Raw genomic sequence first — 23,109 nt, 5'->3', positions numbered from 1 at the left:
GCCTACGATCCCCATCGAGCCCCGCGGGGCCTGGAAGGAGAAGCGGGTCCGGGAGCGCGCGGGGCGGCGCCTGCGCAGAGCGCGGCTTCCTGAGCGTCTGGTGGCGGCCGCCATTTTGTGGTGCCGCTTCCCTCTCCCGCTCGGGATCTGCGGCCGCGGGACCTGGCGCGGGGGCGACGCGGAGCGGGGGGAGCCGGGGCCGCCCGCACCCTCCTCACCTTCCCTTCGCCTCCGTGCGCCGCCGAGCCCCTCCGGCGCTGCCCCCGGGCGCGGCTGCGGAGAGCGGCGCTCGCCCACCATCATGGAAGACGACGGGCAGCCCAGGACCCTGTGAGTGGGGAGGGGGCGGCGGGGTGGGCAGCGGGCCCGGGGCGGAGCGGGGCGGGGGCAGGGATGCGCTCCCGGGGAGCGGGGCCGGGGCCTCGAGGGGCGCCGAGCGGGACGGAGCGTGTGCGGCAGGGCCGGGAGCGGGGTCCGGGCAGGGGGAGCGGGAGGGGAGCGCGGCCCGCACGGAGACGGCGCCGCACCGATCCGAGGAAAACGCGGGCGAGCCGCCGCTGGACCCGGCGTGTAACGGGGTCCATCCCCGGAGCCTCCGGGGCCCGTCCCCGGGGGTTTGGAGGTGCAGGCGGGGGTCCCACGCCTTCCCCGCGGGGCACAGGGCGCCCCCGGGCCCCCCCTGCTCGGCGGTCCCGGCGCTGGGAAAGTTCTTTGTGCGCTGCGGGCGGAGGGTGGGATGGGGAGCGCCGGGAAAGCGGGAGGGATCGCTTTTCCCTCCAGCGTGTCACGCTGTGGTTCAATAACAGGGTATCGGGCCCAGCAGAAAGAAATAACTGTGTGTTGGCCGCGTCTCTCCGCGCTGTTCAGTCACTTGGTGGCTGTCATCCGTTTTCTGTTTGAAAATCCAGATTCGAGCGTTTTGGGGTTGCGGCTGGGTTCTTTTCAGCCTTGCAGATGTGGTTTTGGTGAATTTTCTTTGTCCTGTCGAATTAAACGAGGGAGGCTCGCGCTTGTGGTCGGGCACTCGAGAGCAGGGATTTTGTGCTGCTGCTGATTTTAAGCAGTTCCCAGATTTGCAGAGCAGCTGCCAGAGGGTGTTTCGGGCTCTGTGTGCGGTGCGGCGCTCGGGCTGTCCCTGGGAGAAAGGCAGGCTCATGCTCGGGCTGCCCAGATGACAAACACAGCTCAGGACAGTGCAAATGAAATCTTTGTCTATTTAGCTTTCAGGACAGTAGCCTTCAGAAACACTCTCCAAGATAGTCTGGACTGAAAGCCACTCTAAGAAACTACTGAAACAGAGTGAAATGTCTCATGATTCTGTTCTCACTACCAAAATGATGACTTGGCATTTAAGGCTTCGCAAGGCAATTTGTTTTTTCTCCTTTCTAGGTCTGCAAAAGTTCTTTAAACTCGTTTATAGTGTAGTGTAAGTACTTAGTCCTTGCTCCCTGAGGTGTGTATTTTGAGTAAGCAGATCTGAGATGCCTTTGTGTTGATTGCACAAACGATCCGAGTTTGCTTGGCCCTCAGAACGGACCTAGGTTTGAGTGTTGTTTTAGAATAGGAGGAGAAAGAAGAGCAGAGTCACACAGTGTTTTACTCAGTTTTATTTTCAAGGCTTCTTTCTTCATGATTGGCTCTTTCTCTTTCTTTTTAAGAACTGCTATATTCCCAGTAGGTTTTAAGGTGTTCTTTTAGTGCTGACAAGTTTGGGTACCACATTGGCCATGGGTCCTTTCCAGGAACACATCCATCAAGGACCTGACTTAACCCACTCAGTTACTAACAAGAAAAAAAGAAATTTGTGCTAAGATGTCTGAACCAGCATCTCTGCAGCTGCCTCAAATGGTTTATTGCACACGTGTGACTGTTTCATTGTTAAACTAATAAACAGCATGCACATTAATTTCCTACTAGTTCTGTAGCAACCACAATCACAAAGGGTTACTTTCCTGTAATTATCTGTAGGCTTTTTGCTTGGAAGACAAAAATTTTGCTGTAGCATTTTTTTCATTTTACCTTCTTGTCCCTACTTTCTATCTGAAATATCTTTACATTTGGAATAGCAGGACGTGTTTTAAAGATGATTATGCTGAACACTGCTTTTCATATAGAGCAGTTGTGTTCTCGTAAATAAAACTCACTGGACCCCAAGAATAACAAATAAAAATATTGTTAGTTGAACTTCTAAGTTTTCATTGTTTGGTTTATTTGGGGAGGGGCAGGGGGGAGAAAGTGAAGAACAAATTGTTTCAGTAGTTATTTCACCATGAGCAAAAGCACTTGATTGATAGTAAGCAGAACTTTATCAATGTCTTAGTTTTTCACTCCTGAAGGAATAAATGGAATCCAGAATTTGTAAATTAGGGAAGAATTTTCTTTTTTTAACAGTTGCAAGCCATTTTTTTTTTTTTTTTACTTATAAAAAGCAAAACCTCCCTTACCACTGTTCACTCAGCATTTATGCCCATCTTACCCAGCTCAGAATAAGGATTGTTTCAATTTGCAGTACTTACAGGGCTGTTATGTTTATTCCAGTCATGATAGGTCAGTCATAAACCTCTAAGAATTCAGAATATTTTCTGAAGCCTAATATAGAATGCTGACTCTGTTTGCATTTTTATATCTTAATTTTATAGAAATGTGAAGAATAACCTTAGATACTTTCTGCCAAAAAACTTCCCAGGAGTGGGGGCCTTTCTGCATGATTTGCCACATGTAATTTTTTAGCTGGTCTTAAAATGAGCTGTGAGCTTCTGATTTTTTTGTTGTTGTTGTTGTTTTAATAGAACGCTTGAAAGCTCTGTTCTCTGTGAGTACTGTTAGATTTCACAGGCTGTATCAAAGTTCTGCTTCTACTTTAAAGTGAAAACTAAACTGTCAGAAAGCTGATGTGTCGCTAATGTTATCAGCTCTCGCAGGCAACCAGTAAAGTTGCAAAGTTGTATATTCTCGTGGAAGTTTTTAGGAATGTTTCGTGTGATTTGTAGGTGTTCAGGGACTGCTCTGAAGTCACTGCATGCCTACAGCTGTTATCTCATCAGCCTTGCCATGCTGTATTCCAAGTCTGGAATGTGGATAAGGAGTAAAGCTTCACCCGGATTCACTTCTCTTGAACTTCCTCTCAGTTCAGCTCTGTACAGGAATGTTGTCTCCTGGAGGAGGCTGCATAGTGGATTATTCTTGGTATCATTTTATTTCCAGTAGCCCACAAGCACTAGGCAGAGTTGCTAGAATTTCCATGGGCTCTTGAGCACATCAGTTACCTTATTGCTTATCAGAATTTCCTCTTTTAAATATGGAAACTGCCGTTTCTTGCATGCTGCCTGTTGAGAGAGAAAGCAGATTTACTATTCTTACTCAAAAAAGAGTGTAAAGGAGTTTTGTGGACCTAAAAGTAGTGGCTGTAAATGTCCCTTTCTTACTTCTCTGTCTAGCATGCAATACAAACCTGTTCACCTTCAAAAAGAGTTTTGCTGCTCAAGCCAAGGGGTTGAGTTCCAAAACTCATTGTGGACTGACACGTTCCTCTTGGGTTCCTTAGATAGTTCTACAACATCTCTGGATTTCAAGTGGTTTGTTATTCTTTGTGCTGTCAGCAGCATTCACAAGTGTAATAGATAAAAATGTGTGTCAGGACATCTACATGTCTGTGGGTGTTGGGGTTTTTTTGTAGCCGCTTATTAATTGGTATTTAAGTGCTTCAGGCAAACACTAAAAGTTGTGCAAAAAGGTACATTTGCTGCCCTGTCACATCATCCAAGACCACCTATAAGAGTTTTAGTAAATGCTTCTGCCTTGCTGGGTTTCGTAATTTTTAAAAAGTTTGCATAATACATCCTCTAGAATGTATCAGTCCAAAAAGATTGGAATACAGGACAATAGCGTGTTAGGAGTCTTCTGGTTTCTTGAGGTGTGGTTGTGATAGTTTTGATTTCATGGAGCAGAGTAGAAGCTGCTGTTGTGCTACATCACGTGTAAATGGAGCTAGGAAGGGGAAAGCTGGCCATGGGCTGGCCATGTGTAGTGGGTGATTAGCATCAACTGAGCCAAGTTTTGTGTTTCCAGAAAGGTCAAGTGTCTGCTCCTAATGTGGTGAATATATTGATTTCTTTAGTTCTGTAGCATTCAGGCATTGGCACTGAAGATGTTTGCTTGGATGTTTTTATTAAAGCTGTCTCTAACTGTACGGAAGGAGGTGATGCTGCTGCAGTCTGCCTAAAGACATGAAAGTAACCATCAAGTCTTACTTTTTAGCATATCGTTTCGAATTTGTAGAGATTTGTATTTCCATATTTTCCATTTAGTTTGAGAGATTTGGGTCTCTCTGAGTGCTGTCCTTGCTGCATGAACCTTTACTGTGCAGTATTCTCAGTGGGTGTGTTGCTGAAGTTTGAGTTTTAGCAACTTGGGAAGGGTGGGAATGCCTCTGACTAATGGAAATATTGTGCACCAAGGCAGTATTTATCAGATACATGTAGGGAGTTAATGGACCAGTAGGATTTCACATCCCATCTGAATCTAGCAGTCAGGGTGGTCCTGATTTTTATGAAAAGGCAGCTTGTTTCACAGCTAAGGTTTATGATGCAACATTCTCACAACTATCTTGCTGAAGACATGGTGGTATCAAAAAAGCACTTGGTATATCTTAAATATTCTAGCAGTTAGTGTAACTTTCCTTACTTTAGTTGACTAGATGGTTGAGGAATGGCTTTCCCTGGCCTTTTTTTCTTTTTTAAATTTTTGTCGACCAAGAGGAATTCTCCAGCTTGATTTTCAGACTTCTTGTGTTTTCCAAATACATGTTAATATTATGCAGAAGAGGATGATACTTGGTTTGTTCTTGTTAGTGTTAATTGTATTCCTTACTGTATCTGATTTGCAGTAGAAATAAAGTGTTAATTTCGTATCAGTGTTACTGTATCAGTGTGCTGCCAGGGCTCAGTATTAATGAATGCTGTTCTGCAGCATACAGAGGAAACCTGTACTAGCAATGAACTGACCCTTTATGTTGGAATTCCTACTGGAATACACACTTACCATCTGATTTTAGTAGTATCTTCAAAGGTTAATATTTCCACTAAAAGCTAGGAGTGATTTACAATTTATTCTTGGTGAATGATTAACAAAAATTTAGTTAATATTTCAAAAAGAAGGTATGGATAAATGTTTAACTACTAAGTTTTCAGGATAGAACTGAAAAGTCAGTGAGATGGACAGTTTGTCCTCTAAAGGGTCTTAGAGTTGTGCAGTTTTTACCTTCTCTACTGAAAAGCTTCATAACAATCCAGGCTTCTGTCAGTGACTTGTGTTAATCCATACGTATTTAATAAGAAACTAACGAGTACCTGAAGGATTTTAGTGGACGTTCTCTATTGAGGTGGTACTTCAGAAAGTCACTCTGGATCTTGTAGCATTGAAGTCCTGCTGAGAAAGTGCAGAATTGCCCCATAGTTGCTGAAAGAGGGACATAAACAAACATCTGTTGATAACGTTGTGTGGTGTTCTGATGGAAACAAATAGTGTCCATTTTAATTTTGCTGATCCAGATGAAAGTCCAGCTGTCAGACACAATTTGCTTTTGAAAAATTTTCAAGGGTTGCCTCTCAGAGCAATTTCAGAGCACACCTTTAGTTAATTCAAATACATCTCTCCGTGAGCACTAAGAAAGGATTGTTCACATTTATGTTTGCTGCATTAACAGGTCAGGCTGACTTGAGTTTGCAGGTTTATGATGTTCTGTAGCTGACCTGAGTAAAATGAATAAAATGTAGATTCTTTCAATTTCTAAATCACAGAAGGTTCTGCTCATCTTACTGGTTGCACTTGAATTCTTTATGCCTTGACAGGCTTGTCTGTAAAGGTGATGAATGTCCCTCTACTCATGGCTTGTGACATCTGTTACTGTGACAAGCCTTTCTCTTAACTGATCACTTTGTTTACAGTTAGATTATAAATTAGTCACATTGTTAAAAAGAATTGAGTTTTGCATTTGTGACTTTCTCAGCCATTATTGTGACCTGCTAAATCTAGGACTCAAGTATTACAAAACTTGGAATTATTTCTCCAGATTTACAAACTAACAAAAATCAAGAAGTCTGGGTGATATTAATATAACACTGCCAGAATTTTGGGGGATATTCCAGAGGTGGGAGCTGTTGAGATGGATGCTGTACAGTGCATTCCTATGGCAGAGTGCTGCATAAATTGCCTTGTCTGTTGGTGAGTGGGCTGGCTTTCCAAATGCTCAGGAAAACAGAAAAGTTGAGTTGGTTGTTTGCAAGGCAGCACAGTTTGTCCGAGAGCTGCTCCTGAGCTCATGGGAGTTAGATGTGTCTTTGTACCCAAATTCAGAAGTATTCTTGATGAGATACTCAGTGGGAAGTGAAACTTAAAATATCATTGCCCAGTTGGTTGCTTGTTCTGCACAACATTCTTGAGCAATGTTCTTTGTGCTTTTGACATCTCTGTGCCAAGGAAATGATTGGCACTAGGTCTTGGTGTCCAGCGTTGTGTGCATTGAGCTTCACCTCTCAGTTGTGTGGCCAATTCAGAAACCACATGAGTACTGCATTAAAACTATGAAATAATTAGTAAATGTTGCCTTTAAGATCCCTGAGATGTTTTAAAGGGAGATTCTTTATAGTCGTTTGAGTTTTTTAAACCATAATTATATTTTAAAAGATGACAATTTCTGGTTTAAAATCTTGGTTTTTTGTTTCCTTGTGTAGCTATGTAGGAAACCTGTCCAGAGATGTGACTGAGGTTCTCATACTTCAGTTATTCAGCCAGATTGGACCATGCAAAAGCTGTAAAATGATAACAGAGGTAAGGCCTTCCACATCTGGGGGGTAGCAAATGTAATGTAACTTTATCCTAAGTTGTCCAAAATAATGAAGTAGAGGGCTTCTTTTGACATTACTGGCAGTGGGTTTCTTTGGGCTGATTGTGTTTGGCTTTGGGGATAACTCTTTGCAGGAGAGACTTGTGTGTAATCCTGTGCTTTTGCCTGTAGCCCTGACATAGCTTTTGTCAGCTGGTGATGAGATTCCATTTTATTTAAAAGATTGTTACCCCCTCTTTGCAAATCACATTGTTCTGATGATCAGAAACCTTATTATTTCGAGTGTTATTCATGGGTATTTTGTACATTTTTCACTTTATTTGAACATGAGTCTCAGTAATTCTTGTCCCTCTTGAATAAATGGTTCTTTTCTATGGATGAAAAGTAAGAAATCCTTCAAAATGAGTTTGACTCTTCCTCAGCTTTTTCTGCACTAGTTCAAATACCTCTTGTCTGCACTAGTACAAATAGTTCTTGTCTGCACCTGTCTGTTCTTAATTTTTCCTTGAAACAAAGTGACAAAATTTCCATAGTATTCCAGATAAAGTCTTTTGCACAGAGTGTTGGTAAGTATTAATGTTTTCTTATCTCCATTGTAAATACTCTGGTACCTTTACAGTTGGCAGCCATTTCTCTGAGCTTTTTGACACATCCTACAAAACTTCTCTCTCCCTGGTATTTCTCCTTCCTTCTGCATTTGTAACTGGTAAACTTTGAGCAGGCAGGAACTAATCTGAGCTTCAGCCAGGTTCAAGCTTTGCTCCTTCATCTCTGGTTTCTGTATACTCTTGATACTTTTTACTACATCTTATGCTTCTTACTAACTTGTAATTACAGATTTCTTGAGGACAGTTGCATTAGTTTGTTGTCAGGCTTGTTAATGGAAGTATTAAAAGGCAAGTCTTGTGACCAGACTTCTTTAGGAATGCTACCAGAAACTCCCCTGTGGGCTTCTCCTTTCAGTGTGTCACACAGCTTGTTTGTTTCTTTGTTTTTAGCTTATCATCAACTTGCTGCTTGTTTAATCACTCTCATCTTTGTCTGGACTAATGATTTCTCATGTGACACTTTCCTCTGCTGGGTTTGCTTTAAGTTTACTGGAGAAAAATAACAGAAGGCTGACAGATCACAGTTGTTAGTTCTTCTCTGAAGAAACAGTTTTGATTGTCATGTGCTCTACAGACATAAGGTGCTGCTGCTCCCACCTTTGGCTGGGTGAGAGCTGTTAGCAGCAGTTTGGTTTCTTGAGGATCAGATGAGAAATTCCAGCATTTTTACCTTGGTTGAGGCTTTGTGGTTTTAAGATCTTTCCATAAGTGAGACATCTTCATGAAACAAGTAGATAAACAAAAACTGTATTCAGTGACACAGAGGTGACTGCACTGGGCTGACCCCAGCAGCTGCCAATAAGCAGTCACAGAAGTGCAGGTTGGATTCTAGACTGGCACAGGACCTGTCCATGGTGTCCATCCTTCTACAGTGTGTGGTAAACCTGTCCTAGGGACTGTGTCATGGTTAGGTGGCTCTTACCATTGTTAGTACCACCATCACCTTGTAAAAACCTGTGACGGATTTTTCCATTTTAGCCAGGTGTATCAAGTCATTCTTTTGTAGAGTATATGACATGAACACATCAAGTGCTGAAATGTTTCAGGTGTTTCTTTTGGGAGTATATAATACTCAGGCTGCTGGCACAGTAGTTGTAGATAGTTTGAACACCTAAAGATCTGAGTCTCTGCAAAAGAGATTCTTCTCATGTTCAGACAAGTTCTCAGTGCTAAAGACCTCCCTAGAATCTAAAAGTAAGGCTGCACTTCAGCTGAAGCATAAACGATACCAAATTTCCTAAAGAAGCCTTAAATGGGTTTCCCAAAGTAGTGTGGGAGGAGGGGTGAATTAAGGCTTTCTTTTTTGGGGCATCTGAGGTGAGTGTGCTTGTAGAGAACTTTGTGACTGAATCTTTTTTTTGATCTCAGGTGCATTCTCTCTCATCTGTCCATTGTGCATCAGTTAGAGGCCCCAGGTAGTGACAGTGTTCAGGAGGATGACTTCAGACTCCAAGACCATTTTAGGTGTATAAAGGCCTTGTGATCCATTCAACTGTTGCATCTTCACAGCTTCACAAGTAGACAGAACTATTTACTACAGTTTAAGCTGTACAATCCAGTTTTAGGGGGAAGGATTAGGATTGTTCATCAGTGTGTGTCAGAAATTAAATAGGAATCCTGGAAAAGGCTTCTCTTAGCTTGTGTTACAGCTGTGTTCTACCTGCACTGCGGGAGGTTGATAGTGAGAATACTGATGCCAGAACAGTTCTTCTCTGCTAGACCCTTCCCTTTCCACATGAGAAGTAACTTGTTTAGGGTAATATTAATGTTTCTCATCTTTTGATCTGTGCACGTGCTGAATAGTTAATGGAAATGTTTTGGTTAGAGTTTTTGTACTCATTACATCTTGGAGGTAGATCAAATCCAGTGTTCAAGTTGGCATTCTTGACATCCTTTCCACTTGACCAGCTTTTCAGAAAACTCTTCTGTTCTTTGCACTTTATACTCTGGCACAATTATTACTTCAGTGACCTCTGTCAGTGAGTATTTTTAAAGGTGATTTGTTAGGCCATCCTACAAAACCAGGTTTTACTCAAGGTTAACAGAGTTAACAGTCAATTGATTAATATCCTTTTCCCTCAGTCAAACTATTTTGAGTTCTTTTAAAAGGTTATTTCCCAGTCATTTGCTATGGCATTTTTCACTTGAGACTGACACTGTGCAGCTTCCAGGTTGCTGCCTGCTGGTGGTTCTTAGTCCAATAAAAGGAAAGACTTCTTAAGTAGGGCAAGAGAAAATTGGTGAAAATGTGTCTGGGGAATAAACTTTTCTAGCTTTGAGTATATGCATGAAGCAGTTTGTTCTTCTCTCCATTCTTCCCCTACTTCCCCCCCTTTCCATCCGGTTTGCAGATCACTTTTCTGATCGGTTATTTTTAGTTCAGTAAACTTCAGTCCTCATTCGAAGCAAGCTATCCTTCAGAAACTGCTAGACCTTTAGTAAAAAATCCATCTTAAGAATTCTTGCATTTAAGTGTAATGTCAAAGGCTATTTCATAAATCTGATGCAAATCATTCTGAAAGTTTCTAGCTGTAAGTAATATATTTTCCTGGATTTTCTTCTCAGCAACCCGATAGCAGAAGGGTCAACTCTTCTGTTGGATTTTCTGTTTTGCAGCATACAAGCAATGACCCTTATTGCTTTGTGGAATTTTATGAACACAGAGATGCAGCTGCTGCATTAGCTGCTATGAATGGGAGAAAAATTTTGGGAAAGGTAAGTTGCTCACATGGTAATCTTAGATTTAAAGAATATAGATTTGTGTGAAAATGTTAATAAAACCGTTGACGGTGTTTTACCAAGATTAAATATTGATAGAATAATCTTTTTAAAGTATTGATATAAAAAAGTAAGTCTTGTTTAGGAAATGTATTATTTGTGATGTGCTGTTTATTATGGTGTTTTATATTAAACGATGATTTGTAAACGTTGACAGTTGTAACCCACCCTTGAATGAACTTATAAAATGTAAGAATTTTGTGAATTTATACTAAATCTTATACTTGTTTTCAGGAGGTCAAAGTAAACTGGGCAACAACACCAAGTAGCCAGAAAAAAGATACATCCAGTAAGTAATGTACTGCCACAGTATCACTTCTGCACAAGTACTTCACAAAGTGGTAATAATTTGTCATAAATGCATTTAAACATAACTTCTCTCCTTCCCATCTAGTGTTTAATAGAATTTTGCAAACTAATTCTTCTGTTTCTTCTGGGGAAACCGGAGTGGACAGATTAAATTGCTGCTGCTCTTCACATGGAATCCTGAGCGTTCCTGGTTCCCAGAGCTGTGTGCAGAGCATCACTTTCTCAGGAGTTGAAACTTTAGATAGCAGTTAAATATTTGATTAGTAAATTATTTATTTGCAGATCACTTCCATGTGTTCGTTGGGGATTTAAGTCCAGAAATAACAACAGAAGACATCAAGTCAGCATTTGCTCCTTTTGGTAAAATATCGTAAGTATCATTATAAACATTTCCATTATCAGTCAGAAAATGTGATAGTGAAAATGTGTTTCTAAGTTGAAATGTTATTTCTTATCTATTGAGATAATTTTTCTGCTGTTCATTTCCTTGTGGTGGGTGGGTGGGTAGTAAAGAGGGGTTGTATCAGTGTGTTTCACAATGTAAATACAGTAATGTAATTGTGCTCTGGTTTGCTGAAAGCAATGTGCTTTTAACCTAATTTATATGCTAATGTCCTTCAACCTTTTATTAAAATTTAATTACTGCTCTATGTGTGATTTTTTGCTGTTGAGAATGTGTACAGAGTAGTGACTTGACAAGTGGTATATATTGTATCCTGGGTGTGTTTTATGTGCATTTTTGCTGCATTTCATAGGCAGTGTGGAAAACTGGGCAATTGAAATATAATTCTATAAAGCAGCTAGTGAATAACTTGGGAATGTTTTGAAAAAATCCTAATACTTATGAGAATGAAATCTGGTTTTTTTGGATAATAATGGGATGAATTACAATTATAGTATCTTAAATGAAAGAATGGTGGCTTTACAATATGTGCACATTTCTGCCAGTTAAGAGAATGTTTCTTTAAACATCTCTTGGACAATTCAGGTGATACTAAATCACCTGGTGTTCCAATTGAACATATTTAACATTATAAAATCCTTGAGAGTGCTTAAGTATATATGTCCTAAAGAGTACTGCTACAAAAAAAGTCTGTTATTCTTTTATCAGTTTATAAAAATCAAAGTTGCACATGAACGTTTTTGTACTACTTTACAGGAATATATTTCTAAGAACAAAATTCTTATTTTTCTCTTGTTCTGTACTCATATTTTTAAATGAATCATAAATCTTATTTCTTACCTCTGCTGTTTTGTTTACTTTGCTTTTTGTCTCTTAATGTGGTAAGTAGTACTGTTTTAAAAATCAATTTAAAAAGAATAATTCAGGTTTCTGTTTCTCAATCTATATTTATACCTGAGACCTGCAGTTTTTCTAAAGTCCAAGTCACAATTAAAAGTAATAGCATTCTGGTTATTTTGCAGAATTGCTCATAAGAATGGACAGGATCTTGAAGGCTAACTGCAAGGAACTGTGCACACTGGAACTCAGTTGTAGATTTTTTCTCATTTCTATTTATTCTTATTATACATTATTTATATATACATATTTTAGTATTTACATTTTAACATTCTATATTCAGTGCAGTTCTATATTTCCAATCATTTTAACTTACTCACTAAAATTTCTGTGTAAATTTGTTGTTTTCGTACTGGTGTGCTTAGCATTGTTGTTAGTTTTATTCTCCTTTCTTAAATTTCTGAAAATGTCAATTTTTCAAAATTTACAGCTACCCAAACTCCAAAATGATGGTAGAGAATTGACCAAGAAAAATAAAGAAATCTGTTAACAGGCCATGTATGCCTTTTAATTCCTATTTTTTCCTCTTTTTCGATTTTTTTAATATTTCATATATTTTGTATCACTAGGCAGAAGACATTTAACTATTTAGAAAATGCATGGTAAATTAGATAGAATTGTTACAGTAATTTATAGAACAGTAAACCTTAGAGGACCCTAGCCAATAGAATATTAGACAAGGAAACTTTGTTTCTCTTATACTTCAAATTTGAACATTCTAGTTATAGCCAGTATAGGTTATGTGCATAGGTTGCATGTTTATTACATGTTATTTTTTTTGTCCTACTGCTTTTTTCTAACAGGTAAAGAAGCAATAGGGAGAGTTCAGGAATGACTGTAGTTTTAGGGCTAACTGAATTTATAAGAAAAAATTATGCTCACAATACAGTGTGTGTGGTTCCTTTTAGTTTTTATTTTGCAGGTTATCAATACTACCCTCATATAGCTGTGCTTCTTTTCACAGGGATGCACGGGTAGTTAAAGATATGGCAACTGGAAAGTCAAAAGGCTATGGTTTTGTATCTTTTTATAACAAACTGGTGAGTAATCACAACGCAGGTTTAAAATAGTTCCTATTTTCCATTTTTAGTTTTGCCTGTTTATGTATTCGCTGTTTATTAGACTTCACCCAGGGAAACAAATATACATGTACAGGAGCTGGATGTTTAGGACAACGTGGGGAAACTGTGAATCATTTTTAGGAAAAACTCACAGTTTCAGGATTTTAGGCATATAAAGCGTGTTTGTGTGGTCAGAAGTCCTACAAGTCAGATTTCTTTTGATGTCCTGTAACAGTTACCTGGAGCCATCGTAATCAGAGAGAAAATTATAATTTCTTCAGATTTGCCAATGCCATAAGATGCTGCAATTGAATACCTTGATTTAGTGTGTTTTTCCAGTTGCACTTTCTTTGTTCTGTGTTACAGCTGAAAAAGAAGTAGCTGTTATTTCCTTGTACCCCTCTTCCCTTATCATACAGTTGTTTGGTTCCTGGTACCAAGGGGGAACTGTAACAGTCATGGAGTTAAAGTTACTGGGTTCTTTTTAGACTGAGCCATAAAAACTCCAATTTGAAATTAGTATGCATTCTACAAAATTAATGGATGGATTCTAAACACAGTACTAAAAAGTATTCCAAATTTCATGTTCTGATTGCTGTTCATTCCCACAGCAGCTGCACCTGTAGGGTTATGGTGTGACAGTCCTGAGCTGGTACTTTAAGGCCTGTTTTTCAGAATGTATCATTCTGCTGGATTTGTGAAGTGGGATATGCTCCCAGCCTTCAACTACGCCAGCCTGGGCTCTTAATGCATAACAGTTAAGAGAAAATGGAACTCCTGCATTGGACAGGATCAGTTATGGCCTGGGCTCTGTTCCATTTTTGTCTCAGCTGTGATCCTCAAGCAGGATAGCAGCAAGATTCATCAGAGAGTGTTTCCTTTCCTAGTCAGGGTGCTTGAATCGATTGCAGTGCTTCATTGTCTGGAGGTTTGGTTTTATCATTCAGATTTGAGTTTTTCTTTTCTTATGGGTCATCTTTTGTAATTTCTTTTTTGTATTTATGTGTTTTCAAAATGAGTACTCAATATAATTAAAACCTAGAAAGATCAAGGTCCTGAGTTTGAGAAGAGAATTCTAGCTGGGAGCAGCTCACCTTTAACTCGTCCCCATTTTCTTTGTCCCTTGTGCTTGGCAGTTTTTTCCTCAAGCTTTGTGCCCTTGGAAAAGCATTTCAAACGTGCACTAACTGCTCTACCTGTCTTCTTCCAAAGCAGTTGTTAGACAAATTGCTTCTTGCAGCTGTTAGCAAACTCACCCTTGCTTACCAGATGTTTCTGCTTACACTGTGAACTTAAAGATTGTCTTCAGTTTCATGTTCAAGATAAAAAGTGGGCCGTGGATTCTCGTGTGTGTTCATACAATGACTTTAACATGTAGGAACTTACAAAGCATCTGTTGCACACCTCCAGGAAGCAAAAGAAGCATTTAGTGATTACTTGTTTTAGTTCAGTGATTGGTTCTGGCATCTGTGTGACCTTCCCACTTTCCTGGGCAGCTTTTGAACAGTCTAATGCAGATGCTTGTGTAGTATATATGTGTATGGTATAAATGTGTGTGTGTGTGTACGTGTATGTATACAGGTAGTGTATATATACAGGTAGTGTATATATGATTGCAGTTGGCTTTTATCCTGTGTAGAAGATGGGTGGGAGAAAGTTGTTACCAAATGACTTCTGGGAGTCTTCTCTCTCTAACCAGTTGCCTTCATGTTATTTAATGTTTGTCTGCTTGCTATCATTCTTCAGAATTTTGTACTCTTCTTAGTACTGTTACTGGTTTTGTCAGTGGAATTAACTAATAACCGAGTCTTGGGAGTAGATTTGCACGTGGTTTTTGTTTGGAAGTGCTACAATCTCTGTTTCAATCTTTCAGGATGCAGAAAATGCTATTGTACACATGGGAGGCCAGTGGTTGGGAGGCCGCCAGATCAGAACTAACTGGGCAACAAGGAAACCACCAGCCCCTAAAAGTACACAAGAAAGTAAGAGCTTCATGTCATGCTGTGTTGTGTTTGCTGTCTTTTCACTGTTCAGTGGGGGGAATCAAACATAAGCCAAAATCGTGTCACTTAAGTCACATATTAGCTTGCCTTACAGATCTTGATTAGATTTTTTTTTTGTATGTCGTATCAGCATAGTCATAAAATATTTTAATGTTTGTTAATAATGTGTTTGTTAAAAGTGAAATTCATGCTTGTGTACGAGGTAAGTGTCTAGGTTACTGTCAGCCCACTGCTGAAAACCAGCCTTCTCTCTTTATAGATAATACAAAACAGTTGAGATTTGAAGATGTAGTAAATCAGTCAAGTCCAAAAAATTGTACTGTGTACTGTGGAGGAATTGCCTCGGGGCTAACAGGTATGAAATGTTCTCTTATTTTTTATTATTGAAACTTTTTGGACACCAGGATGGTTACTAATTCAAAAACATCTTATATTGTAGATCAGCTTATGAGACAGACTTTTTCACCGTTTGGACAGATTATGGAAATAAGGGTGTTTCCAGAGAAAGGTTACTCATTTGTCAGGTATGGGCAGGGAAAGCAAAATCTCTGGGTCTGTGCATGTGTTAACATTTAATTTCTCTGTAATTTCACTTGATTGAACTTGTCCTGATACACTAAAAGCTGTCACCATGTATTCATAGAATAATAGAACCTTTTAAAAGGGGCCACCAACATTTTTACCTGAGAAGATGAATGTTTGTGAAAGCAGATGTTTTTCTCTGGATTTCCTGTATGTATGGAGTCACTGCTTTTTAAGTAATCAGGTGGAAGTACTGTAAAACATAACATTGGTTTGTTTTTACTTTTTTTTAGGTTTTCAACCCATGAAAGTGCAGCACATGCTATTGTTTCAGTTAATGGAACCACAATTGAAGGACATGTTGTTAAATGTTATTGGGGTAAAGAGTCCCCTGATATGACAAAAAACTTCCAACAGGTAACTGTACCTAACCTTTTCTTTGTATTCCAAAAGCAATTGTGTTTATACCTGTAATGACTTCCCAGTTGTAATGGCTAAATTTTGTGGTGGAGTTCTTATGAAATTCCATGTTCTGTCTCAGTTATGTTCCAGTTCATCAAATTGGGCTAGTGATTTTGATGGAATATCTGTTACTGTCTTCTGGATATGATCCAAGATAGGGAGAAACTTTGAGGTAATTTTAATTCTTGATGTTTTGCTAACTGCAGATTAGGTGGCTGTCCAACCAAATAGTCTTTGGGGTTTCAAGCACACACAAATAAATTTTTCAGTACAAGGATCTAATTAAGTCATAGTGACATCTTATTTTTCAGATCTCATTATTGCTTGTTTTAGCTCTCTGAGTGATATAGCCAAAACTTTGCCTTCAGCAGCACAAATGCAATATAAACCATCTCTTGAACCTGAAGTACAGTGGATTATTCTTTCTGCAGGTGGATTACAGTCAGTGGGGACAATGGAGCCAAGTATATGGAAATCCACAACAGTATGGGCAATATATGGCTAATGGGTGGCAAGTACCATCATATGGAATGTATGGCCAAGCATGGAATCAACAGGGTTTTGGAGTAGAGTGAGTAATTATATTTAATTTTTTTAGAATATTCCAAGAATTCTGTAGCTTGAGTTTCAGGCTCATTTGGGTCAATGATTGCACAAGGTTTCAAACTTTAGGGGGACTCCTGTGTGCTTAAAGTTTATGTTCAGTGCTTGCCATGAGCAGATACTGGGGTGAGTCACTCAGACTTGGACCTGATGGCACATTTTGTGTGTGATAGAGGCACAAAGACCACCCAGTGTGGAAAAGTTTGGGGTGGTGGTCTTGTCTGGTATCTAAATCTATTCTGGGTTCTGACTTGAGGCAGTGAGTCTGAGCCAGGAGCCTGGGTATTTACCTACAGGGAGAGAAGGAACACAGACACTTCAACTTGTGCAGTTCAAAATTTGGGTGGGCTTTTAATAATGGATCTCTTGAAGATTGAAGTCTTCAAAAAGAACTCTTTGTTTTAACATAATTTTGAAATAACTTGTTTGCTTAGTTCTTCATTATCTGGTGCCAGTTAAGCATATTAAGCCCTGATAGACCTATCACTGGTGTTCATGCCCATGAGGTATTGGGTATTTCTTGCATTTCTGCATCACTGATGTTGAGTTCCAGCCACCTGTGTGTGTTCATGCCTTGGGAGGCAGGTGCCATATCCAACTGGTACCCAAGGTTTGTGAGGTTTTTTTCTCCTTTGTTCTTAAAAAGCTCATGATATTTTCAGGAGTCACATGTTGTAGAGCTTAACCTGAATTACTCATTAAAAAGAAGAATAAATTGTTCTATTTTGATGAGAGCAGTTGTGTAGGAAGTATGTTTTTATATATATATTTTTTAAGTTGCTTTTCCCCACTTTTTTAACCATGCTGTTTCTTTTTAAGCCAATCTCCATCTGCTGCCTGGATGGGTGGATTTGGTGCTCAACCTGCCCAGGGACAAGGTGCTCCTGTAATACCTAACCAAGCTGGATATGGTATGGCAAGCTACCAAACGCAGTGAGCTGGGACTCTGTTTAAAAGTGTGTATTTCATGATAGGCTGCAGTTTCCAGTGACATTCTGAAGACTGGAATGTAGACAATGAAAAAAAAGAAAATATTTATTTTAAAAATGGAAATGTTTGGAACCTTTAGCACAGCTTTGCTTTGGTGAAGGACACAAATGTCTTCTAGTTCTGCCTTTTTAAGTTTTTGTTCATGATGGATATGAACATGTTTTTCTTTGTGTACAAAAATTGAAAATAAAGTCAATAAAGACAATTCTGACTACAAATTTTGATATAGTAGGAGAAATGGCTAATGAATTTGATCTTGAGGTTACCATTCCTTTTTCTTTTTTTTTTGTTTTGTTTTGTCTTCAGTGTTTTATATCATTGTGCTTTTAAGAGAAATTACGTTGAAAAACAGGGAGTTGCTTTTAGTTGAACACACATCCTGAAATAAACTGTGGACCAATCACTACAACCTGCGAGACAGTATTGAGTTTTCAAGAAACCTATGGACATAGCTCAAAGTATATGTAGGTCTTGGAATAATTTTTTTAAAAGATCTTTAATTTTTCTACATGCTTACAGAAAACAGCTGATACAATGAACAGTTCAGTCTGAAATGAAAAACAGTACTGTCTGAGAAATTTCACATAACTTTTACTGTCCACATTCAGGCACACGTTGAAACTTTTCAGAGCTGGTTTGCTTGTTAAAACTCTAGTAGTTTACATTTAATTTTGAGAAGTAAAAGTGTTTTTACAAGTATGTTGTTTGTATTCAAATCAGACAGTCATACTTGGGCTTTTACATAAAGTTTGAAGGCTTCACATTGTAAATATTTCATAATTACAGTGTTTCAAAAGCATGCTCAAACATAGAAGTAGCAATGTAATTATTCAAAGTAATACTTAATATACCCTACTGCTTTAAATGCAGTAGATTGACAAGAATGTGCAAGACTGACATTTCCAAAGTTGGCTATTATGTAAAGTTACATAAAGAACTATAACAAAGAGCCTTAATTTTAATTTCATAAATCTTTAATGCATCACCTTTTTGTCATTAGAAATACAAATTTTTTGCTTTACATTATTTGGTATGTAAATACCTTGGTTAACAACCTTGTAAACCTATTTCAAGGTTATTATAAGTTGTATAGTATCTTGAGTGTTTTGAAAAATCTTGATGTTTTTTAAGTCTAGAAATATTTTGCCCAAGAATTTTTTAACAAGATTGTTAAAAACATCTTATTTTAGAGACTATTCAATGTGCCATTTGGTAAATGGAGATGCAGTTGAAACAGTACACTGAGTTGTGACTTATTTTTAATTAAAGTTTTTGTCTTTATGGATGGTTTGCATGTGATGAACTTGTACAGAGGCTGGGTTGTTTGTGTACTGAGTGTGTAAATGGATAAATCATGGAGATGTTTAAATGGTATACTTGGGTTATTTCTGAATTATTTTATGGATACATTGATATAAACTGCCTCAATAAATTTGAAGTTGAAAATGAATGTAAGTTAGATATAAGTAATGTGTCCTCCCTGTGACAGCTAGAGGGTGCAAATGCCTCAGCTGTCATCTGGAATGCTGAGGCAGGCACGCTTGGAAGGGAAAGAGTAGGATTTGCAGTGGTAGCTCAGCGAAGCAAACTTGCATTTTAAAAGAAACAGAAAATTTGGTTTTTAGAGATGGTAGTTCTAAGTGAGTGTCTGAGAAGCTGTGTATTTTCTCTTTTCTGTTTCTGGCCGTGCAGGTGTTGCGAGGTAGAGTAGTCTGTTTTGAAATGGAGATTTGCAGTTGTGTTAAACCCAGCCAGGTTGTGCAGATAACTACACTTGTTGCTGTAGCAAATCACATGAGGGTTTTCTTTCCTCCTCTTTTATTGATGTGTGAAGTAGTACCTTGGCTTTTAGATCAGGTTGAGAGTGAGATGTGCTGCAAGAGCAGTTTAGTCAGTTGGCTCAGCTGCACCAGAGGTACTTGTGACTCTGGGCATCTAATGCATGCAATAATGACTGAGGTTAGTGCGGAACCACGAGTGCTCGTGCTGGCAGAATTGGCCCTTTATCTCCTTTTCTCCTTTCTGGTGTATGTAGTGTCTTTCCACTCAAGATAGGAATCTTGCCTACAGGACTCTTGTTTTTCTATACGTTTTGTACATATGTGTATATCTACGCGAGGATCGGCCTATACATTGTAGTTTGGAAAAACCTCACAAGTAAGTCTGTGTTTTTGTTACACTCAGCCGGTTTAAAAAGTCACGAGTCAGTAGAGATACGAATTGTGAGTTCCTTTAGGATTTCTTAGGCTTCACTTGAAATCTGGGGTTTCTACATCCTTCTAGGTGTTTGCCATATGGCTGTTCTGGGTGCATGCTGGTGTGGAGGCAGTTTGTTCTTTAGGCGCTACTGAAGATTTAGATGATGCAAGTACATTGCCACATAAATGCCCATATAAATGGGTGTGAGATTAAGGCAGTGATCTTTCAGGTCTCAATGTGTAGATCACTTTAAATCTGATTATTTAATATTGCCTGCTGTAGAGCTGGGCCATACCTGACCTGTATTTCAGGATGAAAGATAGGATATACCTTCTGATTTAAGTCTTTTGTCATTGATTTTTATACAGCTTTTCTGTAATGGTGATATTTCTTCGCAGACTGCTCAAGGTGTGGGGGTCTCCAGTGTCCTTTAATGTTTCTCTAGCACTGCGAGGAGGAGTTGTAAATTAGATTGCTTTTTACTCAGTAGCATTCATAAATGCATCACTGACAATTTTTTGGCACCAAAGAGCCTCTTGCACCATACTGCTTTTATGAGTGACACTTACACTGTTGTAATTTCTCTAACTACAGAAATCGACCACTACCTAACCCTTACCACTAGAATTTGGGTTTCAGAAACACTGATTTATTATGGCTTAAGTTGATGCGTGCAACCTAAACCAAGGTTGTAATCTGCTTTTGCAGAAAAATGTTCAATAAAAGTGGAACATGATAAAGGGCTTATCCTGTATTTGTCATCTGTCAAAGCATTGTCCCTCTTTGCTGTTAAACTGACAACAGGCAGACAAGGCTGAACTTGTAAACTATGCACTTGCAACCATGTAAAAGATGTTTTATTTAAAAATTTTTCCTACAAAATCATTTTGTATTTTGCGGAGTTGCAGTAGTAAGGCTGTAAATCGAAGGTTACATGTAGCTTCTCATCAATCCTGCCTCCTTGTGTATATTTGCTAACAGTTTTTAGACATACTCTTCCTGCAGAACCTTCTTCTTACTAAGATAACTTCATGAGAAGCGATTCACTGTACCAGAACATTGCCTTCATTTCACTCAAAAAAGTCTCACAGTGAATAAGGCTTAGTTTTGCAGAAAAATAGTGATTTGTTTTTCTTGTGTTTGTACACAAGGAAGCAGACTTAAACTGTATGGACATGATTAGTGTCTGATACTTCTTAATTATCTGACTGTTTTTGAACAAGGGCACAAGTGTTTGTTTTAATCACGTGAAACTGTTTCCTGGTCAGCAATAAAAGATTTTGTTGCACTGTTCTTACATTGCAAGATACAGGCAATCTTTTGTTCAGTATACTTCCAAAAAATGGATGGGGTTTGTGAAGAACTGCCTTGTTCCAGCTTGAATTTTCATATGTAGATATAATCTGGGATCTGGATTGTGGCTGTAAGAGCAAAAGAAAGTTCTCTTGAAAGTTGAGTGAGAATTCATTTGTTCTGATCACATGTGGTGCCTATCCCACATTGATAAATTTAAGGGTTTCACTGTGTAATGAAATTTCTGTTCAGAAAAAGGCAACTGCAAGGCAGTAACTTCTGGGAAGATCTTTGTCGTGTTTCATTTCAGCTGACTTCTATGAATCCAGTTGATTGTTTAAAAAAAAAACCTTAAAAGTTGTTGTGTTTTTCAGTATCACATGGATAAAATCCCATCCTGCTGTACCATAATTTCAAATCAAAGAAAATGCTGAAGTGTTTACTGAATGTTTTACTTGAAAAAGAAACAGGACTTCATGTTGACAAGTGAACACTGATTGTGTTGTCCTTCTGAGGCTGTGTGCTGATGTAGATCATGGATGTGTGAATGACATGCTCTGCTCACTGACATTTCAAGGGTAATGACTCAGAACGTTAATTTGACATCAGTAATGATTATTTGAATACAAGTTATTCTTGCTTAAATACACAGCTCCCTATGCTTTGATTAAAGCTGATCTGAATCTTACTGGTTATTAAAGTATTCTTGATATGCTGTGGAAAGAAACATGGCTTTGCCTTCTATCTTAGTGTTGAAGCTGTCAATAAGACATCAGAGTTGCACAGACTGTTTTTTGTTTAGAAGAAAAACACTTAATGGATTTGTCAAGGAATTCATTGTAAACTGACTTTTCTGTACTGATGGGTGATGGTGTTTGCATGTTTCCCTTCTGAAAGAGTGGCTCAGTTACCATTCCTTGCATGAACCTGGCTCTCACAGATCCCAGACTCTCAGCAGCTGTCATTCCCAGCTGCTGGTGTGGAAGGGAGGAGGAGGAAGGGGAAAGATGGTGAGAGTCGGTGGTACAGCCCAGTGTGCCTGGTGCAGCAGTGCCAAGGCAGACTGTCAAACACATTTAAGATCTCAACAGGTTCACACAGACACTGGAGCAGTACCCCAAGGGTTGTGACCATTCAGACACAAACTTGCTTTATCTGCTTGCTTAAAATAATGTGGCTTTAAAATTACAAAAGTAGAAACCACATAACCTCTTTGGTTCCTCAGAAAATAGGTGCATATTAAACAGCCAGCCTACAACACTGAAGGTGACTAAACAAAGAAGGAAATTGTGTTAAGCATCTGAATTTGTAGACTTTTGCTTAATGTAGACCTCTTAGCTTGGCATTCTGTTGCGTGTCTATATTGACCTTTTTGTTTTTATAATTGAAGTAGTTTCAGATATCCACAGCTGCTTGTTGAACATCTTCCCATGCTTGACAGCTTCTGGAACGGGGATGGATAAGAACTGAATAAGAATTGTAGGTCTACCACATGAAACACTGGATAATGCTCCCATTTCCTGGATGGAAATTGACTTACTAGAGCCAACTCTGTAAAAGTGTAAATATCACAGGGGATGATGAAAAGCTGCTGTCCTCCATCTGAGTAGCTAGTTCTTTGACCTTAATAAATGGGGAATTATTACTGGGCTGCTGTTCCATGAAAAATGCTCTTTGTGGATTTTTTGTTCTTTCAATGGGGCAGATCTTTTACACTCCACAAATGATTTGTTTCCTTTCATGCTGGGTTGTCAAGTGTGATGGGAAAGACTAATTGATAATATTTATTGTTTATTCTAAATCTTCCAACTCAGGTACTGACTGAGGGGAAAATTACCCTCTTAGTTATTAACAGGACTGTTTAATTTAACAGGACTATTTACTTTTGCAATATACCTTTGTAGAACCATTTCTGCTTGAGTTTTCCTTGCACCAGAAAGCACAAGGAGTCTACACAAATAGACCTTGGACTCAACTGCTTCGAGCTGCACTTCCATCCTACAGCTGCTGCACCAGATCTCATTGCACAGTCAAAGGCTGGAAATATTTTTGCCTTGCTCCTTTCTTTGGTAAATTGCAAAGCTTGTGTTCTGTACAGAATAAATCTCTTCTGTATATTTGCAAATACTCAGAGAAA

The 23,109-nt window shown here is 39.0% G+C and overlaps 1 protein-coding gene across 4 annotated transcripts; it reads left to right on the top strand.

Annotated features, from left to right (window-relative positions):
• Positions 1-66: 66 nt before the first annotated feature.
• On the top strand, positions 67-23,109 carry TIAL1 (TIA1 cytotoxic granule associated RNA binding protein like 1). 4 transcript variants are annotated; one of them, XM_038140387.1, is made up of 13 exons: positions 69-330; positions 6,732-6,828; positions 10,069-10,167; positions 10,465-10,519; positions 10,822-10,909; positions 11,965-12,337; positions 12,804-12,879; positions 14,774-14,882; positions 15,163-15,258; positions 15,343-15,427; positions 15,719-15,842; positions 16,319-16,458; positions 17,310-23,109. In XM_038140387.1, coding segments are annotated over exons 6-13 (750 nt in total). In that variant the 5' UTR covers positions 69-330; positions 6,732-6,828; positions 10,069-10,167; positions 10,465-10,519; positions 10,822-10,909; positions 11,965-12,335; the 3' UTR covers positions 17,428-23,109. The 4 variants fall into 4 exon arrangements, with proteins under 4 accessions (XP_037996314.1, XP_037996312.1, XP_037996315.1 ...); XM_038140386.1 differs by lacking the exons at positions 11,965-12,337; positions 17,310-23,109 and adding an exon at positions 15,967-16,059 and having other exon boundaries at positions 67-330; positions 10,018-10,167; XM_038140384.1 differs by lacking the exon at positions 11,965-12,337 and having other exon boundaries at positions 68-330; positions 10,018-10,167.

The sequence above is a fragment of the Motacilla alba genome, chromosome 6, assembly GCF_015832195.1.
Source record: "Motacilla alba alba isolate MOTALB_02 chromosome 6, Motacilla_alba_V1.0_pri, whole genome shotgun sequence".
Taxonomy (NCBI): Eukaryota; Metazoa; Chordata; class Aves; order Passeriformes; family Motacillidae; genus Motacilla; species Motacilla alba.
The sequence above is the reverse complement of the archived record's forward strand: the minus strand, read 5'-3'. Positions and strand labels throughout refer to the sequence as shown.

Excerpts from the sequence above, each read along its gene's own strand:
- TIAL1 (XM_038140384.1), top strand. The coding sequence starts at position 302 with ATGGAAGACGACGGGCAGCCCAGGACCCT. Across the intron at positions 12,880-14,773 it reads TATCTTTTTATAACAAACTG|GATGCAGAAAATGCTATTGT; the intron begins GTGAGTAATCAC and ends TCAATCTTTCAG. Across the intron at positions 15,843-16,318 it reads TGACAAAAAACTTCCAACAG|GTGGATTACAGTCAGTGGGG; the intron begins GTAACTGTACCT and ends TTCTTTCTGCAG.